General features: G+C 40.4%; 1 protein-coding gene across 1 annotated transcript; it reads right to left on the bottom strand.

The window, feature by feature from the left end:
- On the bottom strand, positions 1-26,312 carry kif3ca (kinesin family member 3Ca). Its single transcript, XM_026194005.2, has 9 exons — positions 24,351-26,312; positions 6,375-6,476; positions 6,033-6,155; positions 3,887-4,005; positions 2,563-2,679; positions 2,232-2,340; positions 1,186-1,331; positions 728-811; positions 1-635 (listed from the first exon to the last, which is right to left on the bottom strand). Exons 1-9 carry the CDS (start codon positions 25,758-25,760, stop codon positions 566-568), a joined length of 2,280 nt encoding a protein of 759 aa, XP_026049790.1. The 5' UTR covers positions 25,761-26,312; the 3' UTR covers positions 1-565.

The raw sequence follows: 26,312 nt of genomic DNA, 5'->3' as shown, positions 1-26,312 counted from the left end.
TCGTGTTCTTCATTTTAATTACATTAGTTTTTAAGACATTTCATTTAAATTAGACACTGCAGGGGGACAGATAAATGATGGGAGGCAACAGGAATGACAACGGTCATCATTCAGGTCTTGAGCACCTCGTCTGACCAACAACAGTACACATCGTATATTCTTATTTTTGTGTGTGTACTCATTTCAAAAAGCCAACACTGACATAAACTCTCTGACGATGAAGTCCAACTTCTACATAGAAAACAGACCAAACCTGCTTTGAAAAATCCAGAATACATGAAACCTTCACCTTTAAATCTGCAGTGGTCATGACTAGAAACACAAACAGGCAATCATACGGCGCTTTGTACACAACAGACACACACAAACACACAGACACACACACACAACAGTCTGGGCAGTTCAGCACTGCAGCCAGCTGTTTTCAGAGATGATCTGACATGCAAAAGAGGAAAGGGCTCTGCCGGAGGAGGAACTGGAGGAACTGATTTATACAGAGTTTCTGAGGTTCATATGGTCATGTAGTTTCCTGCCAGAAGATCATTTCCATGAAGTCTGTCAGCTTTCAGCAGAGGTGGTGGTGGTGTGTTTGTGTCCCAGCAGTGGGCCTCACTGAGAAGTCTGTAAGGCGGCCACTGGCCAAAAGAGGAAGTTGATGTTGAGAGATCAAATAAATAATAATAATAATAATGGCAATAAAAAAAAGCTCTCTTCATTAAAGCTTTACTGTGCCGCTGCGGGTGTGGCAGTGTGACATGCTGCCAAGGACACATTAGAAGGGGAGGAAGTCATGGATTTTGGAGTGTGACACCTGAAAAAACAAAAAACAAAAGTTGTATAATATATGTATAATATGTACAATCACAGATTATTGAGATTATGCAGCTGAGAAAATGACAGATAAACCATCAGATTAGGGCAAGAGGGTGTGGCTAATCCTGAATAATCCCATTTACTGTAGAGATGCTCTGATGCTAAACCATTTACAGTTCACAGGTCACATGCACAGGCTGAACAGTGGAAGCGGGTTTCAAACACAAATATGACAAAGTATTCTCAGCTCTATTTCCAGATGTAGAAACATCTGAGCAGCAGCAGCAGCAACGTGCAGTAAGTGTATGCCAATAAAGAAAGACAACATCTGTTTTATTTATATGAGAAGAGGCTGCATTAATTTGACCTCACCAAGACTGGGACTTTCGAACGCCTTTCTCCTTGGTGGGCGAGCTGTCCACCGAGGGACTTTGGTTCGGTTCTCCATCCTTCGAGCAATCGACTGAGGCGGTGTTTGGAGGAGTCATGTCCAGCTCCAGAAACATGATGTTCTCAGCCTGAAAACATTATGAAAACATTATCTACAGTTAGTAACACATTATATGGATCAAAGTATTGAAAAAAAGTGTTTTCAGCCCCTTAACAACAGGTGTATAAAATCAAGAAACTAGCCGTTCAATCTGCCTTTATAAACATTTGTTATTGCAAAGAAACTTTGACCATGGTACTTTAATAGGATGCCCCCACTGCAACAAGTCAGTACTTAATTGCAGAGAAAGCTGCTCTGGCATTAACATCAGCACAAAAACTGCTTGCTGGGAGGTTCATTCAATGGCTAAGTAGCTCTCGGTGACTTTTACTGAATGCTGTGTTACTCTAGTAAAAGCTGAGTCCATTAATTTCATAGCAAATGCTTTAATAAAGTATGGTGCATTTTTATAGTTAAGGGTTTTTTATAAGCAAAGCAACAAAAAAAAAAGAAAGTAATGTCATGATCCTGAGATCGTCATGATATTTTTGCCACTTGGATTCTAGTTCCTTCAATTTCCAGTGCCTTAAGATTCCAGTATGTTTTTTATTGTTCATGTTTAGTGTTGGTTTTTATATTTCAATGAGTCTTAAGTCTGACTTTGACCTTGACAGATGGTTAAAATACCATTACTAGGAAATATTCAAAACTATAAGAGTAAATCACGCCTGAAATCTTTAAAACTGAAAAACTGATATTTAGTCTTTCAGGATCCAAAAGGACAAATTAAACAGAATATAAACTGACTGACCTATAATGGAAATAAAAATTTACATAATTAATTAAATAACATTCAGAATAAAGATTTATGAAAAAACAAAAAAAAACAAAACCATACTTCTTTACATTAAAATTTAATGATTTATATTTGTGGGCTTGTTTTATGTCCTCAAAAGGATGCCAAGTCATCACACACACAGACACTTACCCTGTATCTGGAATGACCTCCCATTGCTATGGCAACCCTGGCATACTGGCTGATGGGTCGTTTGTATCCGACTGCAGATGCTGGCCTTTTCTTCATCTGCGAGGATTTACTGAACGGAAGAAAAGTCGGGATCAATGAGACACACAAAAACCCAATCTGGAATCAATTCTCAAAACACCAAAAACGCCAGAAAAAGGAGGATGCCACTCAAACAGCAGCGGAAGAAGATGAAAAGAAGAGATAATCATATGATGCACGGCGCCCAGAGATCTAAACTAAAGCCTGACTAAATTTAAGAGTTTATTCTTTTACATCGAAAACAGACGCTGACCTTTCAGCAGGAACAAGTGACTGGAACTTCCACTGGTCTTCCTCAGGGTCAAAGACCAGCCTGTTCATTATCTTATTCTTCTCCTCGGGCGGGATGAAGTTCTCTATGATCAGATACCTGCGTGTTCACAACACAGAGTGATGCAAGAAGTAATGGTTTATATCATATACAAGTCTGGAGTCATGTGGTTGTAATAGCAAATGCACTATGAGTAAGATTTTAGGGGTTTATTTGTATACTTTTCACATTTTAAACAGAAAAAATGATTTTCTTTGAATTTGTAAAGTCTTTTTTACTCATAAACACTAAACCTCCTGATAAATGAACTCTTGATTAGAAGCTTTTTTATGGGTTTAGCTGTTTCTTCAAATCAACATAACTTAGCTATTTAACTGGCTGCACAAAAACAAGTTTAAAAGAAAAGATTAACAAATATTTTATGGTCTTATTACAATACTATTACAAAGCACTTTCACTGCTTAGAGAAATTTTAAAAAAGGAAAAGAAGAAAGAGCATCTGGCTATCACAGCTGCTAGCAGGGCTCTTTTTGAAAAGCATAATGAGACATGTAGACTTCTGACAATGAAGAAAGGTTTACGCAGCAGGGGAGCAAACAAAAAGAAGAAAAAAACTGTTAGCAAAACTGTAAAAGTACTGAGTTTGGCAAAAAAAACAGACCCCTACCTCTGCAAGAACAGATTTCAAGTAAAAGCATTTCTTAACTGCTTACCTTGCAGCCGTACTTTTGCATAGAATAAAAGACAGCCGGTAAAAGCCTAACACAATTTTTTATTTAGTGTAAACACTCAGTCTGCAAAGGAAGTAACTATTTAAATGAGGGATGTCACAGTCATTTTACATCAATGGCCACGTACAGCCCATTTTGATGATGAGACGAGTGAAACTGCCATTTCTATCACTCTAAAGATGTTTAATTATACGTTTAATCCCTGAGATATTTTTAACATAAGATAAAGAGGCGCAATTTCTACATGATACATGTATAAAATTACTGTCCTGTAGTTAGTTAGGGGGTTTTTTTGATGATGAATGAAAATTTTCTTTTTGTTTTTTAACCAAAATTTTCATATTGCAGAGTAAAAAACAGGAACTTTTCTGTCATTTAATTGTTTATCTATTACTTAACTATTTTGGTGTATTATGAGTGACTGTGAAGTCTGCGGACCAGAATGGGGTCTTTGCCAGGCCAATGCTGGCCCCCTGGCCTTATGTTTGATCTTTAAATGGGGCGTATTGCTTTGAAGAATCCCGTACTGTATGTGGTGATTTTTGAGCACTCTTTGTGATTTGTGGTTGACTCACTTGAACTTGAGCTCTCTGGTGAGCTCGTTCTGAGTTTGCTCGAGCTCCTGTCTGCTCCTCACGTGCTCGTCGTTCACGTCCTTGATCTCTACTTTGATTGCCTGGAGCTTGGCGTACAGCTGGAAGAAACGACAAAGACATGCAAGCGAGAGGAGCAATCAGGCCTGAGGTTCCCAGTGAAGATGGACTGGTCTACAACTTGCTGCAGCTTGGTTGCCCATAGCAACAGCACTGGAGGCGCTGGTGTCTGGTGAACAGGCCAGCCAATGGGAGCTCTCCTCCTCTAATTCCTCCTCCTGGTTCCTCCTGAGATTTCACACTGTTCATTCTTTGACTTCACCCGAGGCTTCAAACATAAAGGCGAATCCTGACTTCAGCTGTGAATCATGACACTGCAGGCTCTGCAGCTCGGACACGCAGAGCAACCCCCCCCCCCCAAAAAAAAGTCAAATCAATAAGAAGCATCTGGGGCAAATCTCAATTTTAGGACAGATTTTCACAGATGCTAGCTTAAAAAATTTAAATACCTTTAAAAACCGCCAGAAATTGGATTTGACAGTTAAATTTAGACTTCAAAGCTGAAGCCTTAATGTTACATTACAGAAAGGTACTCTCACTCTCTTCTTATGCTAAGAAAAATGTGGCTAAAAGTGCTTTTATCACTGAATTCTGGTCCCTGTTGGTTTTGCAGTGTTTCTGTCTTTCCCAGTCTCCATCCTGATTTTTAGTGTTAGCTGTAATATCCCCGGAAGTTTGTTTTTCCTGCTGTTCCTCTAGCCTTTTTGCTTCAGTGCTAACTAGGTTTCACCTTTTATCATTTAGTTTTGTTGACTTATCAGCTTTGGAGTAAAGCTTGCTCTTTGCTTTATGTCATGCACTTGTATGCAGTTGCTTCCACCTCTCTGCTAAACCATGATAATATGTCCTTTTGTCCCTGAAAATCTCTTTAAGCTTGAAATTACTTTGATTTCAGTGAATTGCTTCAGTTAACACAACAAACTGTGACACATGTTCCTAAGGAAAAATGTGTATTCCTCATCCAGTGAATGCTCAGGTCGCTAGCATATTGCTACTGTTTGAACAGCAGTGAGAGCACTGTCCAGCTACTCTCCAAGCTGCAGTTAAATTAAGAACATGGAGAACGTTCACCTTCAAAATAAATGCTGTGCCTCAACGCTACCCTACTGCTGGGTGAGTATCAGCGAGTATTTGTAGACAAACATGAAAAACTACAGGTAACCGTGGCAATCTTTTTTTCTTTTTTTTACATTAGCTACAATCATTACTCCAACTTAACATTTAACATGATCAACTTCTCAGGTGATCATTAAATAATGACTTTGGAAGGAAAAAAAATTATCATTGGCTATTTTGAGAAATAGAATTCTGCAGTAGTGTTTTTTTTTTTCTTTTCCAGCAAACAAGGTGTCAGTGACATTTTTGTAGTCACTGAGCTTTACGGACTGCCCACTGAGTTTTGAATGCACAGCGTGAAAAACACCCCCTCTTTTCTTCAGACTGACGGCATCATGCAGTGTGAGAGGAGTAGATGGACCCACGTTTGGGAATCAGGGCAGCAAAGATCAGCAAAGGATCATTAGCTACATTGTCGCCCGCACTCGCACAACGGGCCACTCGGTGTTAGTCCTGCTGGTCGCATCCGTGCAGCGAGATAGGGACGCGGAAAGAGAGGGGAAGGATGTAATAGGTTCGGTGTTTGCACTGGTGAGGGAGAGGTTTAGTGAGTTACTGGGGGATTTGAAGTGAAGGAAGACTGAGGTTAGTGCAGAAAGCATGAATACGTAAAAATGGCAGATAGGGAGGGAGGGAGGGAGGGAAAGGGACGGCAGGACAAACCTTGAGGTACTGAAATTTAAGTGTGTGTCCGAACGAAGCGAGTGTCCAAGTCAAGGGGTCATTTGTGATCCAGGTCAAAGGTCAAAGGGAAAGAAGGGGGTAAAGAGGGACATTCTCACATTAGGAACAAAAAGGGAAGGTCTGTAAGTGTGTGCACGTTAAAACACACCTATACTACTATGTCTATTACCTCTTTTGCAAAAGTGTGTGCGAGAGTAGAAATGAGGATATCTACTGTATTTCTACTTGTGTGCATCAGATTTTTTTCTGCATCATCAGGATATTTTACCTTCTTGAGTTTCTTTGTCTTGGCTTCAACCTCCTGCTGCAGAGAAGTGAAAGTCTCTCTCAGTTCCAGCGTCTCTTCATCCTGAATCAACACTTGCTGCTGGATCTCGCGCTCCTTACGCGTCTGAAAGCAGAATGCAAATATCACCCTGTTCCTTTGTGGATTCTCCACAGCTCTGGAGTGTTTTTATCAATTCAGGCTGCAGAAAACACTAATTACTGTAAATGTTAAACAAACTGCTGCAGAAAAGATTTCTCCTAAGGTTTTAAATGTATGCCTGAAGTATGAACTGTGCAGCTGTACTGAGTAAATTAGTGTACTACTGCAAAAAAAACGCTTTACCTGCTCTGCTATCTCCTGCCGTTTTATCTCCAGCATCTTCTGCTGCTCATTGGTGTGATCTATGATGTTCTTTCCACCGACCAGCAGCTTGCTCTCCATCGCCTGAAAAAACAAACAACATTTTGATTAATATTTCTGAAGCTACTTTATTATATGCTTTATATTCTCCGTCAAATGCCACACATCCTGCAGGGTTCTGTATTTAATGTCACATCAAAAAGTCACTATACAGCTAAAGTTTAAACAAGCACACTGTTAAAAATGAAAGTGGAAAAACAGTTTTTGCTATTAAACATCATTAGAAAAACATCCTCAATAGTAATAAATAATGTGTATTTATTACTATAAATACAGCAGCGTGGCGGTTAGCACTGTTGCCTCATAGCAAGAAGGTCCTGAGTTCAACACCACCATTTGAAGCCTTTCAGTGTGGAGTTTGCACGTTCTCCCTCTGTTCACGTGGTTTCTCTCCAGGTACTCCAGCTTTCTCCCAGTTTCCATAGGTTAATCTAAATCATAGGTGTGAATTTGAAGGTAAATGATTCACTGTCTCTATGTGTTGGCTTGGTGACAACTAGTAACCTTTCCAGGGTGTACTTTTCCTCCCTCCCTATGGTGGCTGAAAGTTGCTCAAGCCCCCTGCGACACTGAAGAGGATGGATAAATAATGTGTTCAAAAGGGGTAAGAAGCTTACATTTAAGCAGCATTTAATGTGCCTCTAGATCACTGTTTATACTCAGTAACAGCTAATGCCAACTACTAATTATGTTAATTGCTTGCTGTAAATTGATACTAACTGGATCACAGTAGATCTGTGTTTTCCTTATTATTACTTTTGTGGTGCTCTTTTAACATTTGCCCAAACAATACAACACAAAACAATAGTGTATATTAGCAGGTATAAACCCCGTTATTAATATAAATCAAAGGCTTAATATAGAAATTTCAGCTGACGTCAACCCTTGCTGACAAAAATTGAACGCTAATGGAAAAGAAGAACTAGAGAGTTTTACTTCTTTGCTTTTGAACCTCTGCGAGGTCAAGATAAGTTCATCTGGACATTAAACAATTGGGTCTTTGTGCGTGTTCGTCAGTGCAGACTTTGTGCTGATGAGGCAGACGGACGCTGGCAGCTTAGCATCGACATGACGACACGCGACAACAAGCTGAGCTCTGCTGAAACTCTGCAGAATCACAAAGCGTGTCAAAGTAAAGCAGTGCAAAGTTACAGTGTAAAATATGTTGGCACCTTCTTGTTGATTTTCTAAAGGTAATGATGAGCGATAACCACTTTAATGTATTTAGCAAAGACATTCATTGAGATTAACATCTCCTTTTCAGGGGTTACCTGGCCAAGAAAGCACAATAAAGCTGACTTTGACTATCCTCTAGTGCCATTGATGGTTACATGTCCTCCTACAATTGCACACGTATTGAGCTTCTCCCAGTCAGACTAACGCTTCTTTTGGAGTCTTGTTTCCAACCCAAACAACCACAGTGACTCGTTTGCAGACCTGTGAAAGCCTTTGAGACAAGAAATAAGGTGAACATGCCAAATCTGTCTTCATTTTAGTTCAATGTTGTGCAAATGCCAGAATGCAATGCAAAGCATGAATGCGTCAGATCTAGTTTTTCAACCACAGATGGATGGACTTGATATTTTGTGCACATACTCATACCCCCATTAGGATTCATTGTAATAGCTCTGTTGATCTCTTAAGCTTTGATCTTAACCAACAATAATTAATAATGCCTGCACACTGCTTTGTTGTAACGTTTGTACAGGGACAGTGTCATGGCCCTGGTATTCTGTAGTTTTTGTTGTTGTTCCTAGTTGATCCAGGAGTCGGTGCTCCCCGGTCTCTGGTGTTATTCTTACTTCAGTGTATTCTTCATGTTGCAGCGTCAGTTATGTCTTTTAGTTACTTCTTATTTTACTTTGAAGGTTTTTTTCTCTTGTGTCTTCTTTTGGTTTTATTTCCTGCTCCTTTCCTTGCCCTCCTTACTTTTATTGCTTTAATTTCTACTTTTTCTTATATGAGAATATGTAAGTTACAAGTATCATGTATGTCTTTACTTGACTGTTCCAAACTCAATATCATTTCGAGCCTCTGATTACAGCTTTTCTAGTTACTGCAGAGATTAAAGGTCTGGAGTCACAGTGATGCAATTTTCAAGTTATGAAAATTGCACATGTTCTTGTCATTATCTGCCTCCTTGCTCTAAAGGACGATTTAAGTAACAAGGAAATACAGGAAGAGAGGAAAACGGAAATAAGCTCCCACAGACAGACAATGCATTGGTCACATTCCAGATTACAAAAAGACAGTGTGTGCATGTGGCAACTCTGTGCAGGCTATATGGTTTTCGCTCTCCAATGGGTTGTATGGGTGAGCACGAAAACACACTCTTACACCCAAGCAGAGGACAGTGGAGTCCTTCAGAGGGGATGCGTCTGCAGCAGGTTTCCACAGAAAGCCTCTTTGTTTTGAGCTGTCTTTGTGTTTGCTGCGTGAATGTGTCCGTGAGCGACCGGTTCGCTGTGCTTTGTGTTCTGTCATATTCTTTCAGCTTCATTAAAGGGCTGATTCATGTCAGGGATTTTCCCTCTCATGCATTCTATGTCTGCCCTCCCTGACAGGCTAGCTGGATCCCTTACACACAGTCTTTACGATGTGAAACGTCGGTGACTTAAACGGCCACTTGACATTTTGGATTTAACTCAAAGTTTGAGTCTGTCTCATTCATCACGCACTAATCTTGTAAAGCAAAATCACGTTTTAGCTTGATTCAAAATTGCAAAAACATTTAAATCTAAATCCAGAACCGTCAAAGTGCTTCCCACAGGTGCTTGCACATTTCATTCATCCGCAGTTCACACTGATATATTACATACTTGCCCAGGCAGCATTTCTCTCCATTAGCAACCCTTCTCCTCTCCCAATAATTACACACTAAGCCTTCTTAACTTTAACAAATACAGCTGGTGGCAACAAATTTTAGAGCCACCTTACTAACAATTAAAAAAATACTGGTGCCAGTGTTCAGTCTCCTAGCAGATGCACCTGTGGTATGGATTTGAAAACTCTGCGTCACCTCATTCTCGAGTTATTGCATTCACAAAGTCAAGACAAAAATAGAAATTACTGTGCTCTGTACAGACACGTGACAAGCACTGATGAAAGTGTTTAATGTGTTCCTCTTTATGCCTGAGCAGAGACTAATCACACGCTGGCCCTCATTCATAAATATTTTTCAGTAAAATCTCCATTTAAAATGGTTCATTATAATCGTCCCTTTAATTGTGCCAGTTGTTTCTAACAGTTTTTAAAATCTCCCAGAAAACTTGAAACTCAGTTTACTGCAGTAACTGACAAAAGAAAAGGAGTAAATTAATGAGACTGGATGGTGAGGGCTGCAGGACTTGAGAGGGTTCAGAAGTTACCGTCAGATAATTAAGTAACAAAAGCTACCTGTTTTCTGCTTATTAGCCCAATACAAGTGAGTTTTTCACACTGGAAGGCACGCTTTACAATTGGGCGCTGGGGGGAGGGGTTTGTGGCAAATTGTTGTCTGCTGATTATAAAAAGCTCCACTGTGAGCCTCAGTGGGTTCATAAAACTGTGTCAAACCCCAATTACACCCATTCACAGATCTAACAGATATAACAACATCCAATTAAATTGGAACAATGTTGGTGTATACTGCGCATAAATGCGCCTTAAATCAAAATAACATTTAAAGCGCAGAAAAAAATGAGTGTCGCACTGGGACGAGAACAATATTTCCATCAGCTGTTATGATGAAAATGAAGAAAACAGTGCAGCGGCATCCTTTATGTGAACTTAAGAAAGCATTTCTACCAATAAGACCTACAGTGCTGTGAAAAAGTATTTGGTCTCTTCCTGATTTTTTAGTTCTTTTGCATTTTTCTCACATTTAAGTTTCAGATCATCAAACTAACTTTAATACTAGACAGAAATAAATCTAAAATGCAGTTTTTAAATGATTAATGATGAATTCAATGTGGTTAACCACATGTTTTAGTTCAGTTTTACGAGCCACACTCAGGACTGATTACTGCCAGACCTGCTGAATCAAGAAGTCACTTCAATAGAACTTGTCTGACAAAGTAAAGTCAGACAGACATCATGCAACAATCCAGAGAAACTCAAGAACAGATGACAAACAAAGTTACTGACATCTATCAGTCTGGAAAGGGCTACAAAGCCATTTCTAAGGCTTTAGAACTCCAGTAAAAACTGGTGAGAGCCATTATCCACAAATGGAGAAAACAGTGGTGAACGTTCCCAGGAGTGACCGGCCTAAGAAAACCAAAGGTGATGCTGTCTTCACTTTTGTCACAAGCAGGTGACCTGTAGAGACTTGAAAGCAAAACAATCCCGTCATTATCTTCTGACCAAACTTTTCAATCTTTGCAATATACATGTTCAATAAATAAATTCAATACATTTAAACGCTAAGAAAGAAAAGTCATGGTTATGGTTAAAAGGACTTTTAAATCTTCGAGTTAACTTTTCTGATTAAAGCTGATACAAAGAAGGCAGGAAAACAGGAAGAGGTCGTGGGGAGGAGGACGATGACTCAGGGTGGAAGCCAAATGACCTTCACTCAGATGACTGTCGACTCACTGGAGTCATGATTCTGTTTCCAGACATCCAGGCAGATCAAGGTTTCAGTCTCACACACAAAGCCTTTCCATCACTTTAAAGGACATCATTTTGACTTACACTCCTTTTATGATTTATCCAAACCATAATCAATAACAATATGTGCCAAACCTTAGTCACAACCTAACCTTATACTAATCTTGAGTCAAATCTTGGTCCTAAAATTAAATGATGATAAACAAAGATTCCGATTTTTGTCCCTGCAACACGAGTAGTACAAGTAAACACACGCAGCGCAGTTAAGGTTAATGTAAGCATGCTATGTTGGCTAACAAGATACGACTATAAATGACTTTTATCATAAATAGCTAGTGCTAAACAAGGCTTAAGCAAAATATACTGGAGAAACTGAACAGCAGCTCGATACAGTAGACTCTCTTTCAGTACAATTTAATGCTAAACAAGACAAAACATCACTCACGTCTCACTTTAAGCCTTAACATAATTTATACCACAGCAACACTCGGGGAAACAGCAGGTGTGATTGTGTGCAATAAACTTGTAATTTCAGCAGCCAGAAGTTTATAGATAGTGTGATAGTTGCTGCAGGAATGGCAGTCTAACTGCAAAATAACACAGGCACAGGGTGACCTTGCTTTTCTATATGAATATAACCAGAATGCCAGCTAAGTCGAGTCCCCTTTTGCAAAGAGACAAGCTGCACTCATCTGTGCAGACAGACTCAAATTTATTGCATTGTGTTGGCTGCCTGTGTTTATAAACTGGGCAGCAGTAATTAGCAAAGCTTTGCCAATCAACCTGGAAGTGAATGCAGTTAATCCAAGTTGGACTGCAACTGTTTGGAGACAGGTTGCTTTCAATCGCAGTGACAAGCTATCACAGTGCCGATAGCTGGTTGTTTATCTCACAGCAAAATTACCAGAAACTGCAAAGTTTAAAGAAACATTGTGGGAAGCAGCGGAGTCTGCAGGAGGATGCCGAAGAAGAAAACTGAAGCATTTAGAAATGTATTTGAGAGCGCATATGAGTGCCAGCCTGCATACTTATTTATGGATATATGATCTGCCCATAAGTGTCTGCTCAGATTCTTCTGGCTGTGACTGATCCACTTGCTGATGGGAAAGTGAAGAGAATGGGAAGTGTTGCACATTGAGCTGGCTCATCAGCATCAGCCAGCCAATGACAGCGAGGCCGGGGCCCGCTGGGAGCCTGGGCTATAAATATAATGTGACGACAACAGGTCTGTGCAGCAGAAAGACAGAAATCCTAGTGGGCAGACACACACGCAGAAGAAAAGAGAAGTAAAAAGAAGAAGACAATTGAGTATGAAAAACAGCGAGCAGCGTAGGCCGGGATATATCGAAGAATCTGTTTCACATTAGTCCCGGTCGATGCAAAAACCACTTAAACTGCCACGACTTGAAGCCTCAAATCCTATTACAGTTTGACATCCATCCCTCATCAACTGCATCCTTCAAAGACAGGACACAGATTCAGTAAATGCCTTACAATCAGCAGGACATCTGTCTATTTTGCTGGAATACAAACAAAGCAGAAACAAATACAAATTTATTTTGTGATTTGACCTGTCTTTCTGTTTAGGCCATACATTTTCACAATAAAAGACACAGATATTCATATTTGACAATAATTTTCCTCAAAGGTTCCTATTTGTTGATACATATTAATGTAGATGATAAAAAAAAAAACACTGTACACTGTCAATCCAAGCTTTTAAATCTATACTTTATCAGGAGAAAAGAGGGTGATGATAAAAATATTTGAGCTGTAAAATTGTGCAGCATGTACCTGCCACCTTATATCAAGAGGAGTACAACAAATTTACTGTGGCATTTCTTTCATGCTCAAACCTGCAGCAGATTTTTGCAGGAAGATTTAAGCAAGACTTCAACATTTTGAGAAAAATGCAGCTGCTTGAAGAAAAGACAGCAAATCAGTCCTGAAAGCGATGTGCTTTGGCCCGAGTTCTTGAGAGCTGGATTACAAATTGGTCTGTCTGTAAAGGGCTTTGGGTCTATTTGTGTGTTTTCAAATGTGCTGTATAAATAAAACTCACTTGACTTATTCCTGCCTAGGGTCAAGATCTCTCTTAAGCTCTAGTTCAGCTTTCTGTAGTTTCTTCTTTAGTAAATCTACTAAAATTATCTAAATAATAAGTTCATTTGCGAGTTTTAGTTACTTTCTGTTACTCTTAACTACGCTAACTGATATCTGGAAAGCAAATATAAAACTTCAAAATGCCTAAAAAGTCTTTAAAGATTTGAGCGTGTGTAGTGATACTTGTACCACTGGGACTAAAGCTTACAAATAAAGAGATTATGTCTCTTCTGGTACATCTATATGAAAGAGAACCATTTATAGTAACACTGTAAACATACTTTAAGTGACCCAAGGGACATTACAGATTATAATGTAGGTACAATCACATGTAGAATCATAAAGAAGCTCACAAAATAGTGTAATTTCTTTATTTTATATTATAACCCCTCATAAATCCTGTTCATTGCTGTGTATTCACCAATATAAGTAAAACTATTTTACATTAAAAACAACAAAACAGAAACATTGAAAAACACTTTTTGGCAGACAACCAGTCACAACGGCGACTACAGTGAGCAAAAAGTAGGTGCAACTGTAAAACAGGTTGCTCCGCAGGCTTGATTTGGCAGTTTTTACCTCCGATGCACCTCCTGACAAAACTCAGTTTTTGGGAAACAAACCAGCAACCTTCCACCTGCCAACCAAGTGTGTTAACCACTAAACTATGCACTGACACTAGCATAAGCTAACTGCTGTCTTTAAAATAAAGCAAATGCATGTAGAGGTACGTTTTGGACTAATTTTGACCCAACATGTCTTTAAGTGCTTAAATTCATTATTTAATATCTATGGAATTCATACAACATCATATTAGCAAAATATTACATTACTTGTACCTCTTAAAATCCAATTTTCACTTTCTGTGCCGTGTGAGATAACATATATTTAATATTTGATGTGTACGTGCAGACATTTCTCTCTCTCGGTGAATGTTTTCTCTAGCGACACACATGCCACCTTCGCGTAGCCAAACAGACACACATGAAAACAGACATGGACACACACAGTTGGTTCATCAATATTTCAGTGATGCTGCCTTCCATGCTGAAAGATGTAGAGCAGAGATGAGCTTGTGCAGTTATCAGCCTCCCACACACACACACACACACACACACACACACACACACACACACACACACACACACACACACACACACACACACACACACACACACACACACACACACACACACACACAGGCCTCTGTAAGTCTGTTCAGGCCTTTCCTCTAATTTAACAGGAAGGCAGCTATGCAAACAGGATACGCCATTATTCTATCCATAAAGCTGCATGTGTGGTATCTGTGTGTGTGTGTGTGTGTTTGTGCGCATGTTTGTAAAATAAATTTTTGATCCCTAAACGGATACTGTGGAAAGCTGATATGCACATACAGTGTGTGCATGCACATGTATGTGTGTATCTATAGTTCCCATGAGGCCGCTGGTATTGTTGGTGACCACGCGCTCTGATTGGCTGAACTTCAGCTGGCAGGATGGAGGACCAAACTTAATGCACATCAATTTCCTGTGATAACAAAGAACAGAGTAGAAAGCTGCAGTGGGATAAATTAGTTCACGCTTATGCGAAATGAGCTACAAAGTATAAGCACGAGGTACGAGTTTCAGTTATTACCCTGCTCCGGGCTAGGTTGTCCTCCACTGTTTCTCACAATGCCTGACGATGCAAAGTCTATTTTAAGTTTCCTACAAAAGGGATCAAAAGATCAAGAGTGCCAACAGAGAAAGAGCCCAGTGTTTCCCAACACAGACTTTATCTGGGCATCTTGCCATGGACAAGTTTTTATTCTTAGATTCCACTTGGTGGATTCACACTCTTGAGATCAGACTGTGCTAATAAAATGTTCTGTTAACACAAGCATAAACTCCAGTTTGCTCTAAATTTGCAGTTACTGGTGGTGATTTCTTTAATTTCACACATTTACAATGGAGATGTGTGAAATTGTCCAATTTGCAGCGCTGCTTTTCAGAGAAAGCAGCATGCATAAAATTACCAGCTGTACTAGCAGATGAGACAGTCTGCAATAATCACTGCTGTATTAACTTGCTCTGAGGTCTAATCCATCAAAGGGGGAGGTCTGAAACTTACCTTACTGCATGTGTGTTGAGGAAATAAAATATATTTATTTATAGGGGGAAAAGGAAATAGTTTTTGATGAATGTTAGTTTGAAGGTTACTTTGAACATCACATATTGTGAAAGGATGGGTTCATGGGTTAGGATTTTAGTAGGTTTTTTCAGGGAAGACGAGGCTATAGAAAGAACCTAAAGAGAAGGAAAGATTTAAGTTCGCAAGACTTGCAAAACCTTAAATTTCCAATTTGAAGCAAGAAGAAAAAAATATAAACATGAGAGAATCGTGACTCGAGAAGAGCAGCTTAAATGCCCGGTGGGGTGAAACAACAGACAGTATAAAAGGCGGCTGTAGCTTCCTGGTCTGAAAAGTGACCTTCAAGATGGTGATGATGGAAGAATCATCTTCAGCCTTGAAAACAGAACAAACAAATGGTGGCATCAAGGTCTATCTGTAATGCTATCTACAGGCGAGACTGCTTCTTCTGAAGATGAAACAACCTGAACTTTTTTTTAAAACATCAATTTAAAGCTGGTTCAGGTAGATTTAATATATTTCAAAAACTAACAGAAACATGAAACCAGAAGGGCAGAAAAAATTACGAGAGCACCGATGAAAGAGGCGGTAGGTAGAGGAGAGACTCTGCAGTTTTGACCCAGAAAACTGGATCTAAGAATAGTTCACATGAGGGTCGATCACAGCAGCCTCCTGAAGAGAAGCTGCTGCATGATGCCATGAAGCTCTCGACAGCAGCTCACTGTTTCATAACAGCATGAATCCAAAGCTGCACTCTGCTTAGGCAGGTAAAAAATATCAGAGTAATGTGAACCTAACTGGAGGTAAAGGGAGAGAAAACAGCCACTTTATTAGACACATTATGACGGTCAAATGTTAGAGGGAAAGGTGATGTATGATAAGAGGACTCAATGAGCGCCTAAGGTCCTGTCCTAGAGACCAGTCTACAACCTGACTGCATCCTGAACACTTTTATTCCTCATTTTTAATAACATTACACACTGATGATATTTTCTTATTAATGCCAAGCGAGATAACATTAAACTCGAGGCATAAATGATACATTTAGTCATTTGCTATATTTGATATATAATCAAAATTCATTCAATCAAATATGCACATCTGGCTAATTGTTGTGACAAAGCAGCTTAGACACAGAAAGCGATGACTTCCTGTTAAAATGCTAAAGATGCAGCTGTGAGGCACAGGTGCCCGTTCACACTTCAGAGGCTGTTGTACCAAATAAAACAAGCCCATAAAATGTGGGTGAATACTGTTATAAAAACCTTTTTAAGTTAATTCATTTTAAAGAATTTAAACAGTTTTGAAGTTGCCCTACTGGCTAAAAAACTAATTGGGTAACCAGGTCTCTTGGTTAAAGAATAAAGACTAAAAGAGAGGTAAATTAGTGAATGATAATCACATATATATCCAAAAAACACTAATGTAGCAGACACAGGTTCACCTTCACACCCAGCTCTTTACCAGGACAGCGTTAGCCCTGTGATAGAGTGGTGACCAGCCCAATGAAAACAACATGTCTAACTGGATCTGTAGGTTTGTGACTCTGGTCTGGACTTCAGTATTCAGGATTTTTGTGTAATATTCAAGAGCAAAGCTGCATTTGACTGCTTCTTGAATGAAGCTGAATGCTTTTAATTGGAAATCACTCTAGGAAACCTTCACAGGGGACCTTTACGCTTGCTTTTCTACCAGGACATGCAGATGACTTCTCAGAAAAGTCTCTATATAAAAGATACACTAAGGCTGGTGACTCTCATCTTTTCATCTGCCTGTGGATGGGGTTACATGCACCTATTAGGGTAGCTTTATCCTCCCGCGCAATGTGTGGCCTGAACACAAATCGTAAATGGACTTGTACTTATACTGTGCTTTTCTACGCTGTTTGAGGACTCAAAACACTTTCTTACTAACAGCATAATTCACCCAAGTTAAAAAATTCACACAGTCACATTCCATTGCAGGGCAGCTGGGGGTTCTTGCCCCAATACTACAATCAACCCCCCAAAAAACCCTTTAGTGTTGAGAGTGAAGCAAAGAAGACAAGAAGTTTCTTACTTCAAGCATAAAGAGAAAGGTCGGCTATCATAGGCGAGTTTAGACTCTTTTTGGGAGTGCTCAAGCGCCCTTTCCCCCTTTTTTTTCTATTTATGCCTGTTGTTCTTCTAACTAATTGTTGTTTAGTCTCACTGTGCACACCCAGACACACAGCAGAGTCGCTCACCGATGGTGGAAAAACGTTCAGCAAAGAAGATAATCTAGCATCACCACAAATGCAGAGTTAACCTCTAATTTTGCCCATAATTAAACCATGACTGAATAATGAAGTGAAAATAAAATAGATTTATAGACCATTTCTTCCTGATTTCTCGTGGTTTTGACAGATCATAAAGTTGAATATTTTTCTCGTGCCTTTGGCGAGTCTGTCAGTTCAGTCCCACCTCAGCTTTTCTCCCAGCACAAGAGGAAAATGGTGAAAACAAGAGCATGACGTGGACACACATCCTCATATCATGACCTGCAGACCTAACAGGATGTCACACATTAAATATGACCACGTAAATTAAACCTGGCAGCACCTCCAGCAGGGCACAAAAAAGTTCTACAACAGTTGCACCAACGTCACAGCACAATCCACAGATGGAGCGCTGTACCTTGGAGGCCAGTTAGCTAACAGCACCCTGCAGAAGCACCAGCTGACCCAACACAAGGCTGGTTTCTGACCTACTTCTTTTTGTTGTGTGTGTTTTAACTGGGCGGACGAGAGTGTGCGAGGGAGACAGAGACACAAGCAGAGAGGAACTCTATTGCATTACCATCTCATTTTATCTATAATTGGCTATTCCAGAGCACATTTCCACTGCTCCATCTCTAGTCTGTTGCCTTTTCTCTCTGTCTCTCTGCCTAGTAACCTGTCTCTCATTGAACCGGAGAGCAGAAGGAAAAAAAGAACACTTCAGGCAACCTTCTGCGATTGGCAGGTTAATGTCAGCCTCAGCCAATAAAAAGGAAGCTGGGCCAGGGTACTTAGGTGGGTAAGGAGCAAGGGGATCATATAAAAAAATGCATGATAAATTCTAGTTTCTACAAAATTTAGAGCAACAGAAACATTTGCTATTTATATTTTTTATGATTTTATTTTATTTGTTTTTATTATTTTAAATGAGACTAAATTAGATAAAGAGGTCAACATCATCTATATTTTATCTATGATAGGGAACATTAGAGTTGTGCTCTTGTGCAAATAATACAAAGACTGCTCTGTCTGATGTAGCTACTGGAAACAATAACCATAAACACAACAAACACCACCATATTTATTCTCTATAATAACATCCACTCAGCTGCTTTACAGCTGAAAGAGCCTGTTATTGTCAGTGCCGAATAATCTGGGGAACAGTTTCACTAATTAAATCCTTGAAAAAGATGTCAAACTAAAACCCAGATATATTTAATGTAGTGTAATAAATTAAAGCGTAAGGAGGGATTATGTAATGTTTTAAAAACTACTGATGAATCATTATCTATTCTTGTTAGTTAAGTGAGTGTTTATCCTTTATATGGTTTAAAGGGATATCTTTCCTTAAGTGTGGAGGAACCCCCGGGGAGACCGAGGACAAACTGGGGAGATTACATCTCTCGGCTCGGCTGACCTGCGAACGCCTCAGCCTCAGCCTCAGCTGGAGAAAATGGATCCACGGATCTTTCCTTGAATCATGACAGATTTTTGTGTTATTGTGGATATTTTCACATTGGCACATTGTGCAATCTGCTCGTGTTTATAGAGACTGTTCAGACCTGATGTCGCAAAAGTCATGCCTTTGGATGAAAATTAACAGGAGTAGCAATAAAAAGCCCATCTGTGGTGTATATTAATGAACTTTAAATTATTGTTTTTTGACCATGCATGAGGCATCTGCAAGGGCTGAACTACATCATAAATTAATGTAACCTCATGAGCTCTCAAGCTCAGCGCAGAGAAAAGATTAGACTAAATAGTGGTGTAAAGTCACATAATTTAATTTACTTTTAAATTGAGTCATGAACTGATGGCGTAAAACTTGTCAACAGTGTTCATGTTTCTGCTCATGGTATTAACAAAACCATGTGACCGAGTGGAGCGGTGTCGTTTATATGTTTTTTTGTTTTTTACTATTTTTGGACAACAATGGAGCTCTTTTTTCAGGTTTTATCTACCGCCACAGTTATCTGTTAGATTTTACCATTTGTTGGAGCAAACAAATTAACCTTCATCTTGTTTGCTGTGGGGTATATCAGGTTTCCTTCTTTCTGATGCATCAAAGGCAGGAAATACTTCTTACCCTTAATCATCTTCCTCCCCAAGGGGAGTTTCTCATTCTCATCACTCGGCAACCACCCAGTCACCATCAAACATACAGAAAGAGCCAATGACAATCTAAACTGTGTACACAGACAGAAAATTTCATACAATTTAGCACTAAACAGATTTCATCTCATGGCTGTTTGGAGAACAACAAGGAGAAATATGAGAAGCCTCATGCGGAGATTCAAATGAAAGTGCTGTGATCAGCAGACAAATATACATTTGGCTATGTCTCGTGGGACTTCCTACACCTCAGACCTTCAATCACAAACTGCCAAACAGTAGAAACGAGGCAAAAATGAACATGTTTACTCTGCTCGTAAAAGTGGAGTATAAGCACTCTGGCTGTTTCAAGGATTTTTCGTTTTGAGCTTGTGCAGCTGAGTCCATGAAATAAAACTCTGGAAATACATTCTGCTTCAAATTTGCATAAGTGCTGAGATGTTTTCCACATGAAAAAACATTAAAAGATTTCATTAGCAACTCAACAAGATGAAATCTTGGGCTGTATGGATAGGATAATTTATATTAGAACACATTTACACCGTTTCCTTTTTGCTAGCTGTCTTTTGGGCTTGATGTGCAATAATTTGAGTCACTAAACTGCACATCTTGACTGTTTTTGTGCTGTTGGTGCTTTTCATTGCATTGCAATGGATTTACAATAATATGGCTAATTAAGCTAGCCCCACCCTCTTATCCAAGAATGGTTTCACTCCAAAAACTCAGATGGAAATGGCCATAATGTACAGTGATCCTGAGCAACAATAACAGATAATAACGGGACGGAACAGCTGTGGAAGTGACAGAAGCCAAAACATGCGAAGGAATGCACTGAGATGCCTAAAAGAAGCAGACGATCTGTGTTGTGAGGGCAGGGGTGCCTCCAGAATGTTTTCATAGGGGTGGCTATATAGAGGGCACTAAAATGTTGGGGTGTGCTCTTCTGTCTGTGCGTGTGAGCGCACTTGCATATCTTCTGTATATAGTCTATGGTTTACTGGACAATAATACAAACCCTTTGGTTCAAAAAAATCTTTCACTCAATAAGATTTTCTTTAATTTAAGAGCCACCACTGCACGACGATGTTCGGCAGCAACTATTCAAAATTATTGTTTGCCTGTATTCCAATATATTAGCAACTTTTTATGGTTTTTTTTTTGCAACAATATGGCTATTGGGTTGTCATATATTGACTTTAGCTGCTTTGCCTACATGGAAGAAATCCACATATAGGTAAAATGGATCAATTTGTCCATGCACATCAGTTTTGTTTGGATTCTTGGGGATAATTATAACCTTTGTAAATCTGTAAAAACCCTTTCTTTCTCTGTTATTACACTTCTCCAATTGCTGCTACCGCTCTTACTGCTCTCTTTCCGCCTACACTGAATATTTTTTAACCCACTGCTGAATGCATCAAGTTAACACCCCTGCTGTGAGAGCTTTTAGAGGATCGCTTGTAGGCTGAGAGAAAGTGGAAACATCAAAAATTCAAACTACACCATTAATATTACTCCTAGAATACACAGAATCTCACAAACTGATAACAGTCGAGAAAGGTTTTTCCTTCAAATGCAAACCTACATCATACTGCCCTTCTATTGCTCGCCTAGAAGAAACACTGAAAATGTCTCTGCCCTCCTCTCGTTTCCTCACTCCATGCCCTCGGGCTGATCAGTAAGCTGATCTGGCAGTGTCTCGTGTTGGATGGTCGAGAGACTGCAGCTAAAGTATTATAGAGCGAGTCATTCAGTCATTCTGCACGAGTGACTTATTGACTGGATATGCCCATGAATCAGAGCAACTAATTAATGCAGCTCTGACTCAGTCTTGATTGCAGGCTGTGTGATGGCGTGTGTGATTATAGCAAAGAGAGAGCTGACATTTTAAGCTTCAGTGGCTCCAGTGCCTGTCGGGACATATGAGAGACATCAGACCAAACTGTGGATACAGGGCGCTATGTGGGAAAACACATCTATGCACAGCTATTAATAGTCCTAAATGAAGATTTAAAGAGATCTGACTGGTTTAATAAGTGTAATCTGAGAAGGAAAAGACTATAGTAACAGCAGCTATAGCTATAGGAGTCTAATCAGCAATATCAGAGCAAATATTTGTAGAAATGTTTGTATTTCAAGTGAAACCATCATACTGGCACATTCTAAATACAGACTGCAGAGTATGAGTACACTAATCTGTGTCTTTGAAGGTCACATTGAGGCGTTAACAAGCTGACTGTGTACTCAGACTACAAAACAGCTTTTACAATGCAGCATACAGAGCAGCAGAGTCCTAGCAGCTCAGTCTCATCACAAAATTGAAATAATCACAAAAAACCCCCCAACCCGTTTGTATCTGTGCACTGACAGACAATCTGACAGACATTCATTTTTTTGTGACAGTCAGCACTATTTTGAAAGTGTTCATCCATCAGTCTTCTTAACCACCAATCCAACTCAGGGTCATGAAAGGGCCTATTCGAGCTGTCATTGACAGGAAGGCAGCGGGGTACAGTGCTAAGACAGACAGACAACCAGTCACACTCACAACCACCAGTTAACTAAACATGTGTCTTTTGACTGTGGGAGGAAGCAGGAGTACCTGTTTCTGTGTGCAGCACATGTGTTGACACATTAGAGGGTATGCATCACCATTGCAACCGAAAAAATGTAGCTTTGAAAGAGGGTAACAACCGTATTTAAACCCAAACCATGATTGTTTTCTAAACCCAAAACAGTATTTTTATTGCCTAACCAAACTGTAGTCTGCAGTGTATGAGCAGTGAAATGATTCACCACAATACCAACCCTTCCGCATCCAAACCTTTAGCCTTTTAAAAGTATAAAATATTAATTTTAATGACTATTTCATAAACTGCTGTGAGACTGCGCTGGTTCTATACATTGTTCTAAGCAATCAGATTAGCAGTAAATGTTTAAAACAAACCTGAGGATAATAAACACAAACTATGGAAGAGTACAGCAATACAGGAAGCTGATAGTGCAGCAATTAAACAGACTGGGCTTAATTAGGTCCTTTTATTACAAAAAAAAAAATACAATGACAAATTTATTTGATATTCATGTTTTTATATATTACTCAATTAATCTAATTTAACTCTAATAGAACGCTCAAACCAGTAGCAGTAGTAGTGACGACATTTGTAGAAGAAGAGATGGCCTTCCTGATGCAACGCCAAAGGGAACTGGATCCTTTGCTTGTTAGGCAAAGGTGTAAAATGCTACACTACAGAATCAGAACCAGAATCAGAATATTTTATTGATCCCTAGGGGAAATTTTGTACTACACTAAATTATGTACTATGTACTGAATTATATACTATACTACAGGGCCACTAATAAGAACACTTAGTAAAGGTTAGCAAAGGGGTGTAGAACTCCAGGCCTCGAGAGCCGGCGTTTTAGATCTCACCCTGGGTCAACACACCTGAATCAAATGATTAGTTCATTACCAGACCTTGGAGAACTTAAAGACATGTTGAGGAGGTCATTTAGCCATTTGAATCAGCTGTGTTGGATCAAGGACACATCTAAAACCTGCAGGACACCGGCCCTCAAGGCCAGGAGTTCGACACCTGTGGGTTAGCACATTTACTCCGGTTCTAACTCTGAAGCACAGCTGCAGATGGATGTTTGTTTGGTTAAAACTTTCGGATTAAATTTTAGTGTATGTTAAGGTCAGAGTTTGGCCTTGTGTTATGATATTTGGGATTAGAGTAAGGGTCAAAGGAGACATGGGCAAAATACGACCCTCAGTCCGAATCAGCCCACGGACCATCTCAATCCAACAACCACAGAGAAAAATCAATCAAATCCAACACTGTGTTAATGAATCTCAAGAAGTGTGTCTCCAGCGAGTCTTTGGATATTCAGGCCTGTAAAACAATCTGTCATGTCCATCAAATTTACCGATTACCACACTTCAGCACCATGTGTGTCATGTTTGACTTTAGATGTCCTTTTTCTGAGAGAGTATGGCCCTCTGAAATACAACGTCAAACCTAAAATAAGCGGATTCTTTTCTTCTATTTTAAAACAAACATTAAGATGACATTCAAAAAGAGGGGTTAACATTTATTCAAATAAATCGTAAAACTGTTAAATCATCGATCAACGCATTTTCTTAACCGCTTAGCCACTTAAGAGTCACGGGGACACTGGAGCCTAGCCCAGCTGTTATTGAGGCATACACCCTGGGCAAGTCGCCAGTATACTCTCAGAAATCATCACTGTGCAATATCAAAGAGCTTCTGCTAACATTATCAGGGAGAAAAGATCAATTACATGTATATTTTAACAAAATAGATCTTAAAGTCCAAAATAAATGAATAGAAAGTGTTTTATTAAACGTCTTTTTTGTGATTTGTAATTCTTTAACCACTAACTTTTCCAATAAATTTGTTGTATTTCTATTACTTTTTATTTAATTTAATGCAGAGAATTTCTGCACCAATACAATGCGTAGCACCATCTAACATCATCTGTGGACTTTTGGCATCTCTCCACACTTTCACCATTTGTTTCTAGTTTTTGTTTTCACTGTTTTATCTCCTGCTCTGTTCCTTTATGGCCTCAGAATTTACTATTCGATTTGTCTTTTGTGTGTGTTTGTCTGGAATGAATAAAAGAAGAAAGAAAGCAAATAAGGAACAAAGAAAGACAGGAAGAATTTAACAAAAAGAAGCAAACCACCTGGCTGGACTCACCTTGTACTTGGCGGTCAGCTGTTCTGTGGCTTCCTGTTCCTTCCTCAGATCCACCATCATCCTCTCTTTCTCTCCCAGCAGTTTCTGCTTCTCGTCAGGAATCAAGTCCTGGTCTCCTCTAATGGCCTCCTTCTCCCTCTCTAGCCGCTGCTCCTCCAGCTTCATGTAGTCCTCTCCCTCCTTCTCGACCTCTTCGTCCTCTTCATCCTCAATCTCTTTCTCCTGGTCTCCGTCCCAGCTCTCGTCCTCCACCTGCTCACTCTTCTGTTTGCTCCTCCACTTCCTGTGGTTGAGCTGGGCCCTGAGGCGAGCAATCTCTCTCTGGAACTCCCGCAACAGAGCATCCTTGGGGTCCTCGTTGACTCTGGGCTGGTTCTGGATGTTCTTGGCCCGGTTGGCGTACCGAAGGGTTGTGAGAGTCTCGTCGTAGTGCTGAGGGGCCGGGCCAAGTGTGGCAACCATAACAGTCTTAGCATTCCCGCCCAAAGAGTCCTGTAACAGCCGGGTAAGCTTGGAGTCCCGGTACGGCACATGTCCGCTGCGCCCATCTGCCAAAGCGGAGATAACATTTCCCAGTGCTGACAGGGAAAGGTTGATCTTGGCGGCCTCTTTCAGGCGCTCGCCCTGGACACCGGTCTTGGCCTGCCGCTCGCTGCCAGCCAGGTCCACCAAGTTAAGGCGTCCAACCCGTATATGTTTCCTCCCATCTGGCCCAGGCTGACTGCACTCCACAGTGATCAAAAACAAAGCGTGGGACCTGGACGAATGTTCATTCATGTCTGTTGCCCCAACCGCCCTCGCCTGATTGCCCACATTCATCACCTCCTCGATCTCCTTGATGCTCTTGCAGACACAGGATGTGAGATCTTGAACATACACACCAGTGTCTGGATTTTCTCTGAGCTCCAGGGCTCTAGCATTGCCATGATTGGGGTCAAGAAGATCCCGAACCTCCTCTCGGTAGATCTCGAGGTAGGACGCCCGCACTAGGTATTGCTTGTCAGATTGGGAGCGGGAGATGTGTGTGAAGATATGGTCAAAGGCATTGGGAATCACACCTCGTCTCTCTGGGTCCAGCCACGCTCCCTGCATGGTGTATGTCTTCCCAGTTCCGGTCTGCCCATAGGCAAATATGGTGCCATTAAACCCTCCCAGCACTGAATCTATCAGCGGCCGCACGCTCTCGTCATACAGCTCTCGCTGTTTGGAGTTTGCATCATACACTGCATCAAATGTGAATGTTTTCTGGGGCTCGCTTGGTGGTGCACGAGGGTTTCTGAGGATTACTTGTCCCAGCCGTAGGTCCATCTGCACTATTCCCCCTGCAGGCCCATTGGACTCCTCTTTCCGGCTCAAAGGGCGGCATCGAACTACCACCTTCACTGACTCACTGCTCTTGTTCTTTGACATGACTGGCTTCTGTTACTCGTTGCAAACAACAAAAAAGGAAAATGTGTATTATCTAAGTCCACAAAGCCCTCTGAAGTCCTTAATGAGCATATATCCCGTCTGTTAACTGCATGTGTTTCTTTAAATCATTCATTTAAAAAAAATCATTATGGCTTCTTGGTCATATCACAATGGAAAACAGCCACAGTGCCAAATAGCATAGACACAGATATTTACCAATACAGATGATGAATTGCCACTGTGTGTAACAGCCAGTTTCCTTGGCTTATTGTGCGTGAATGAGCCTATAAGCAGACGGACGACCAGCACCTCTCACGCTTTGGATCGACGCTCCATTGCAGTCCTATGAAAAAAGAAAAGATCCAACAACGCCGGTAATGACACAAATCAGTTCAGACATCACACGCATATCGTCCTTGGCGTGCAGCTCCGCCGCAGACCGCTGTCCGCATCCTCCCGTACTCCGCGCAGAGATGCTCCGAGGTGGATTTGCAGCTCTCGGTCCGTCCGGAGAGACAGAGCTTCCTTCTTGCACACCCCCCTCACCCCCAC

The sequence above is a fragment of the Astatotilapia calliptera genome, chromosome 15 (assembly GCF_964374335.1).
Source record: "Astatotilapia calliptera chromosome 15, fAstCal68.1, whole genome shotgun sequence".
Classification (NCBI taxonomy): Eukaryota; Metazoa; Chordata; class Actinopteri; order Cichliformes; family Cichlidae; genus Astatotilapia; species Astatotilapia calliptera.
This window is presented reverse-complemented; position numbering and strand designations above follow the sequence as displayed.

Coding starts and splice junctions, on each gene's coding strand:
- kif3ca (XM_026194005.2), bottom strand. CDS start 25,760: ATGTCAAAGAACAAGAGCAGTGAGTCAGTGAAGGTGGTAGTTCGATGC. Junction 2,341..2,562: donor TCACTTGTTCCTGCTGAAAG/GTCAGCGTCTGT, acceptor TCTTCCGTTCAG/TAAATCCTCGCAGATGAAGA. Junction 1,332..2,231: donor GAGGTCATTCCAGATACAGG/GTAAGTGTCTGT, acceptor TAATGTTTTCAG/GCTGAGAACATCATGTTTCT.